Raw genomic sequence first — 8161 nt, forward strand, 5'->3', positions numbered from 1 at the left:
ACAATTTGGTAAACAGCATCTGATGCAAAACACAACTTTCCTCTATTTACAAAGGATGTTAATGCTATATATCGGTTCATATCCAAGCTTTGTAGCCAAGAGTTATTTAAAATTATCATTCTATACCAATTAAAATTGTATGTACCTATAAAGTATGGCCAGTAATATTATAATATAATTAATACTGTTAAAAATATATGTCGTTATTATTTATAGACCATGATTTTTAGTTTTTTCTATTTCGAAAAATCCTGAATATACAAACCAGTGTGGTCACCCACAGAAAGAGACAAAAAACAACACTGACGTCATTCAAGGTTATATTTTCTTGTGACAAGTCAATGGTCATAGTGCAATCTCCAGTGTATTAGATATAAGCTTCTTGGTTAAAACTTATTCGTCGAATAACGTATTAAACTACCATTTATGAAATGTATTCTAATTGCCGGTATTTGACAGTTTACAGGTGACATTTTAATATTATCGTGTAATACTTTATTGGACGGGTAAGTTTTATCCAAGGATTGAAAAGTCGGCCCTAAATAGTTATAAAGGGAGGTTGGGGTGATATAGACTTAATGTCATCGACTGAGATTTTACTCACGTGGTCACTAATAAATTTCAGCTAGTCATTTATAAATATTAGGATTATCATATTCGGTTCCTTCTATAATTGAATAAATTATATAATTTTACGATTTGTATAAAAATAAAAATTCAAAAACAACATTTTAGATTATTATCTTTTCAAGTGTTTTTTTTATACCTAAAGCAAATACCTAGTTTGAACTCTCGTTATTAATATTTTTATACCTATTGTTAATTCACATTTTGATCTCAGTATTAAAGTAGGTATATAATATTGCTTACCAAACACGTTTATCTTGGGCAGGCGCGTAGCTACCGCCGTATCTGCTGTATCAATTATACGGGGCCCCCGCGCCAAGGGGGCCCCCAACGTGCGTAAGCAAAAATTATTAAAAACTTCCCAATTTTTTTTTCGTTTTTGATATAAGTCAAAAAAAGCAATTTTCTGGCCTCCTGTGTAAAATTTTGGAATAAGTGACAGATAGACAGTAATTATGATGAATACTTAAATATTTATTTTAATTTTATGCAAACATTTTTTTTTCTTTTGTGAGAAATCTTTACCTTTCCTAAGGGCCCCTAAACAAATTTTTATACGGGGCCCCGCCAAGGCACGCTACGCTTCTGATCTTGGGTTTAACTAAGTATGTATTTATTCAATGGATATGAATTTAAACACAAAATACAATTATGTATCTTAATCGCAATAAAATTATGTATATCTAATAATGTTGTGAGGTATAAGATTTCACATAAAAGCTGATATTGTTGTAAAATGCTACTACTTTTTTTTGTTTCTTTTATAATAATTATTATGAAAATTATCCGTCCATGTGTTCAAGGTTGTGATTGTTTAAATAGTGTTCATTTGTGTATGAATAATAATTTAAGTTTTTATTTATTTGTGTGCTGTGTCGATTATGATAAAAGAATAAACTATATTTTTTATCTTGATTTAATTTTTTATTTGTTTTCTTTAAGTGAAAATAAGTTGTAAAGAATAAAAATACAGTAACATTTATTGGTAATATGAATAAGGTTATAATTAATAAAACAAACACATAAATAAAAAAAAATAACAGTTTAATAATAAACGAGAATACCACATAGGTAAATTCTTAAAGCCACGTCTCTTCGAATTATATTCTATAATTAAAGATAACTTATATCTATTCTATAATAGTGTTACAACTGCTTTGTATAGCACCATTAAATGTAACAAGTATAAAAATAAACTAAAATATGATACCCAGATTGGTATACCTACTCCTGCAATAAGAAGCAGGATCTCTTATAATTATCAAAATAGACGCATATATATTCTGTTGCATCTTATAATTAAACTTTAACTCATTGCAAATGCATGTCGCCTTTATAATCTTATTGGATTCTGGTAAATCGTTTTTCTTAGTCTATATCACAGTTGACTCACCAAGGACGCCACATTTCTGTACTAGAAGTGCCTTGAACTGGAGATTTTGAACTAGTATCTGCTTCAACCTTTTCTTTAGCACTTTCAGTACTCGTTGAACTAGATTGCGCTAAAGATTCAGCAGTGTGGCTTATCACAGTTTTAGGCAAAATCGGTCTCCTTTCAAAGGGAATTTCAATAGGAGCTGGTATGCTTGGAGGAATCGTTAACTTTCTCTCTGGGTAAGACGGTATTCTATCTGGAATTCGTTTGAATGCTGAATGCAAATCTTCGACTTTCTTGTTAGCTACGTCTTCCATTAGATCACGTCTTGGTATAATTGTATGTCTTTCTGGTATAGTTACTGTTTTTTCTGCATCCAAACGTATGAATTTCGAAGGTGGTCCTACAGATTCAGCATGTCGTTTATATTTATGCCGTATCGAATAATCCACTGCGCGTTTTGGCGACGCGTCAATGCCGATTTTGTAATTTTCCACATCAATCACAATAGAGAGGGGTTCCATTATCTTTTTATTTCTTAACGCTTCCTGTTTTAATGTTTCTGGCGATATTGTTGTGGAGGAAACTGTCGCTTTCTGTTCAGGGCTTGAGTCTTGATCTGACGCGGAGTGGCTCGGAGGTGTTGGGAAAGGATACTTCTGAACAGGGCGTGGAGGTGTTTCTAATTCTGTGGAGGAATCGCAAGCTGAATCACAAGAAAGTGGGCTAAGTGGTGGGCTCGTTGGTTTAGTTGATTTGACGAAGTGAAAAGCACTGGGTCTTTCGTCATCTAGACGTAATGGATCTGGTACTAAGGGAGCGTATTCTGAGGGGTTTAGTCTTTCGATGCCGGAGATGCAAGAGTTGAGGTGGTTTCCGAGTCGATAGCGAATGCCTGTTGGTACGCTAGCTAGTCTTGAGAGGTATCTGCGAACTTCTACAGCACAGTCGCCGAAGCCGGCCTTGAAGCGGTGCAGAACAGCTGGATCGGCTGCTATTGCAGCGGCTAGTTGTTGCCTCTGCAGTGTTTGCAGGTGCTTGACAGTCATCTCGAGTATGTCGGCTTTTTCTAGTTTAGAATGACGCGCTGGCTGTAAGTTAAAAAATAAATTGTAAGTTACATAAATACTTAGGTAAAAACATTGCGAAGATAAGGATAACATTAAGTACATAAAAAAAATTGTAGGTAAGTAAACAATAATTAATACTGTTTCTGTCAAGATAATTTAAGTTAACTAGAACTTTTTAAAACTTGAAGAAATTTCATTTATGAGAAACAATGAAAAAATACTTACGTCCTTATCCATGGAATCCATTAGAAGATCTTTTAATTCGTTCAGGCAATTGTTGATGCGCGCGCGCCGTTTCTTTTCCATTATGGGCTTATTTGTCTGAAAAAAATAATAAATTTATTAGCACACAATAACTTTTTTACTTCAGTGACTTGTTTTTTTTTCTTTGATACAAAACTTTATAAAAACTATAATAATATATTGTTGTTTTCAAATTAATTTATTTAAAATCTTAGAAAATCTTTTTAGTTTTTTATTTTAATTACTATCACTGATATAACACTAATATCCACTCAATAAAAATCGAAAATTGTTATTTTATATTATCGAAACCAAAAATTATTTTAACTAACGCTTTATCAAATCACTTTAAATAATTTTAAATCACAAATTTATAAACACACCTTTCTTAATTCCGCTTTAGACATTCCTTGTGTTGATTCCGAAAATCCATTTTGAGAATCATCGTCTTCACTGTACGGCATTTTATTTACGTATATATTCACAAACACAAAACACACGTCTGCTCCCGACGACGTTCGAACACGTTATGAAATGATATAGTACACGATTCAGGAGCAGAGTTTAAATTGACCCCTTATCCTTGTTTATCCTGTTTCGAAGTTGTTCCACAGAACTCGTGTTGTCTCTTTCCAACTTGGGGCTTGAAGCGGTGGGAAATGTGTCGGAATGTTTTGTTTTCGTCCCGTCTCGCTCTAACAAGGGAACCTGTTGTGAATGAAACCGTCGCGTCGTCGGCGCGGTGATTAGTGGGTGTTATTGTGTAGAGTTCGATTCCAGACCAGAGCAAAAAAAACATTTTTTTTTTTCAATTAGGTAATATACTGGAAACGGTTGAATGAACATAGAGTTTATTAAATATATGATTTAAATTAAAGTGCAAAAATGTATAACTTATAATTGAATAAGTATTAATTATACTTTTAATATAGAAAAAGGTAATTACTTAGTAGGTATATGAAAATTGTAAACCATAATAATTACACTAAGCCTAGTTAAAATTAAAAAATCTCAAAGTGAAGCTACATTTTCTTTACCCCATGTATGGGAATGCGTGATCGCGCGCAACCATAAAGAACCTTATTACGCGGCGAATAAAAGCCAATAAAAAAACTCGGTACTTTGCATTTTCTCACCTTTCCATGAAGTACCATAAAAATATGTTCCACGGTGTTTGTACCGAGTAAAGTTTAATACGATACTTGATGTGTGCAGCGTAGCGTGTAAGGTAATATTTTTTATGCAGTATTACGTTATGGGGTGGCTTTCTCACGCTGTGTGGGAATTCGACAAGGTGTAAGGGTTGCTTCGGTAATTGTTTGTTCACTCGATACTATGATCATTGCATGCCTATACAGTTTACACTATACAGTTACTGGACTTGATTTTGTACTGCTAGATGGTACATACTAGTTTTAATTTTTGTGTTTTTTGTGAGGATATTTTAATAGAAATTGTTTTATTAAATTATAAATACTTAGAAGGAAGTAGTATATATATATACATATATATTTTGTATAAATATATTTCTTCTTTGAATGTGTCAATGAACTCCTAAATGGCTGAACCGATTTTAGTTATAAAATATGTATAAATAAATTGATACAAAATATGTTTTGAACTTTTCTTATAAAATGTTTATTAAATGTTTATATTTGTCCAATTTCATCATCTGTTAACGTCCTAATGTTTATCATATTGGAAATCATCTTTAAAACAAGGAAAACGTAGCTCCTTAAAATAACACTATAAAAAACTATTCAACTAAAAGTAAACAAATAACATAACAAAATACGGTAACATTATCAATAACGGCTATAAACGGGCTAACTAATTACCATTATAAAGTTCCCTGACCGTCCCAGGTGTGACCTTTGTGTCGTATTTGTTCCCCACATACCGACGTACTATAAAATATTAATATTCAATTTATACAATTCTCCCACGGTCTCCCCTAATTCAACAAACTTATAATTTCTTTCAAAAAACCCACACATTCAATTTTCAACTTTACCCCACCGCAATAAAAACTACCAAAATTTTAGAGTTCGCAAATTTATTTTGGCGCATTGGCCATGGATCCTTCGATAAAATTCAATTTAAACTCTATTAATGACAGCACAGAGTATATGAAATTGCGTCACTTTTTTATCTGTATTCTGTAAAAATTACCGAAATAAATGGAGCTGTGTTGCATTTTAATAAGGTCGTAATGTAAAAAACCGGTAGGTACAGATCATTCGTTCATTGAGGTGAAGCGACGGTACATGCGATCGCGTGATGGGTGTGCACTGTGCAATATAGGTGAATGCTCTGTCATATTGTGTCGTTGACGTTCACAGGGATCAGTGGGAACTTTTTGGAAATTTAATTAGGACGTTAACAGATGATGAAATTGGACAAATTATGTGTCCTGTGGTGTATGATTACAGTTTTGCATGGAATTGTTTAAAAATATATTCATACTTAGCTTAGGTATAACTTATTTCAATTTAAAATTCGCTCTTGGACTTGATACAGAACTGTTCATGATGAATGATGTCGGTATTCAAAGCGATAAGAGCAGATAATTTACTGTCAGTGTAAAACTATATTAATGAAATACATAATCCTTAAAATATGCTTAAAATATCCTTTTTCACACCTCAAAGAGAAAAGAGCGCGCGGCGCTACAGGGGATTAGCTCTCGATTTTTATGCGACCGTGCAAAAAAACTTTATGTCAAGGTTTCTCTAAACTTTCAATTACTAAGAACAAAATAAATTCCTTTTAAAACCAACTGTATTCCCATTTTAAGGGCAAAAAGATACCCATAAAACGAAGCCCAACAATGCACATTCCCTCACAAACATAAAAATCTTTACCCAAATCCCCGTGATTTCTGATCGCATCGGAATTAAAACAATAATAAAAAAGTAGAACGAAAATGCAAGTTATAAAAACAATTTCTCACATATATCTTAGCTGGGTCGTGTGAACCGGACAGAACTAAGCCCGCCCTATTTCTTCCGGACTCTGAATGGTAGCCACGTTTTTGTTCATTTTGTGGATATTTAAAATGTGTTAAGTAAATAAAGTGCTGTAATCTCGAAGTCTTATGATATAATATCATATTGTAGTGTGCTTCCGTAATTAACGAGAATTATTAAAAATTAATTGACTCTGAAAACAGCGAAATAGCAATTTGCTTTAACTACTACTTATTATTCTGTGCTTTAAGTAGGTATTAGATACATGTTTTCTGGTTAATATGTCGTTACAAAAATTTAAAACACTTCAGAATGAAAGTTACGTAAGTATAAAGGTAGCCTTTAGTGTTTTTTAAGAAGAATTAAGTAAATAATGTACTTATTTATTGGCCACATAAACCAGTACATGTGAGCATATTATTCTAAGTTATTTACTATTTTACAAGTCCCGCGTTCACTTCATGTATGCGGTCTCTACTGAGCAGCTTTAAAGCTGAATCCCTCGGATATGTTGAAGTTCTTTCTCAGGAAGGTCATCACGATTGCTATTTAAATTACGAGGGGATTTATTGAGATACACATTAAAATTTAACATAGTTCCTTTTTAGGCAGATGCTGCAAATTTGTGGAAGCGAAAAGCATGGTGTCTTTAACATAATTAAGCAACCAAAGGTACGTAAATAAATGCATTGCATTCTTATTAAATACCTATTTATTAGTATAAGCTGGCGTTTATTGTATTTCATAAAAATTTAATAGGTATGATCTATTTAAATTTTATTTTCAGAACTGTGCCACTCGTAGGTATCGTATTTAAACATCTATTAAATCTTATATCCAGTAACTACTTATCTACTTACTCGACCACTCATAAGTATTTACAAATATTTACCTATTTGTCTATGAATCACAATGCATTGTACTCGACGAGACCCGGAAATCCAACCCCGGACGCTGGTCCGGAAATGTTTTTTCTTTTTAATAAAAACGAGTTGATAGGCAAGGGCGCTAGTTTTTATAACCACCTGTTTCCATGGGAACTATATGAAGATGAATAAAAAATATCGCCCTTAGAAAAGCAATCAATTTTGATACAAAAACAGCATCCTACTTTGATTTTATCGACTACTAATAAAAAGTTAGAGCTTGTAATGATTTCCAAAAAATATAAAGCCAAGAAGTTGTTTTATATAATTTTTACTACGTAAATTTAAAAATGAGACATGAACTAAATATCTTGATTATTTAATTGTTTAGATCTAAGGTTTAGATCTTTAATTCTAATTTAAAAATCGTGAAAATTGGGTAGTTACCTAATACTTCAAGAATTAATGATTAATAATTATCATAACGGTCAATTTTTAAACAATCCTAACAACGGCATCTATGCAAATTCAATTGAAAATATTCCCGTTAAGTAAGTCCTACGGGCTACGACACACCTTATATTAAATCAAACGGCTCCTTCCTCCAGAGCCCTACATTCTCACGCTCAAGCGACAGGTGTGTCGAGACGCGCCAAAAGTTAAACTAACAAAATCAACTTTATTTCATTGTGATAAGAGCTTGCAAAATACCCCTAAATTATATTAGTGCGTGAAGGAATGACCTCTTTTCGCGTAGGTATGAGGTACATATTGGTGAGCGTGTGATTTTTTTTTCAGTAGCATGAAATGTCTGAAACTTTAATTTTTTATGGGTTATGGCTTGATTATGGATTCATTTTAATTTTTAGATTAACATACTTAATATTATAGATAGGATTACAAAATAACGTTATTTTAAATTTTTAAAGTTCTGCTTGAACTTTTAAACGTTGCAAGTACAAAAGCACAACAAAAGTCGGATGCGTTCTATTTTTTTCCGTTAAGAACTTC

The 8161-nt window shown here is 32.5% G+C and overlaps 1 protein-coding gene across 1 annotated transcript; it reads right to left on the reverse strand.

The window, feature by feature from the left end:
• Positions 1–1656: 1656 nt before the first annotated feature.
• Positions 1657–3826, reverse strand: LOC123696380 (hairy/enhancer-of-split related with YRPW motif-like protein). Its single transcript, XM_045642517.1, has 3 exons — positions 3699–3826; positions 3298–3393; positions 1657–3093 (listed from the first exon to the last, which is right to left on the reverse strand). Exons 1-3 carry the CDS (start codon positions 3777–3779, stop codon positions 2017–2019), a joined length of 1254 nt encoding a protein of 417 aa, XP_045498473.1. The 5' UTR covers positions 3780–3826; the 3' UTR covers positions 1657–2016.
• Positions 3827–8161: the final 4335 nt, after the last annotated feature.

The sequence above is a fragment of the Colias croceus genome, chromosome 12 (assembly GCF_905220415.1).
Source record: "Colias croceus chromosome 12, ilColCroc2.1".
In the NCBI taxonomy this organism is placed as follows: Eukaryota; Metazoa; Arthropoda; class Insecta; order Lepidoptera; family Pieridae; genus Colias; species Colias croceus.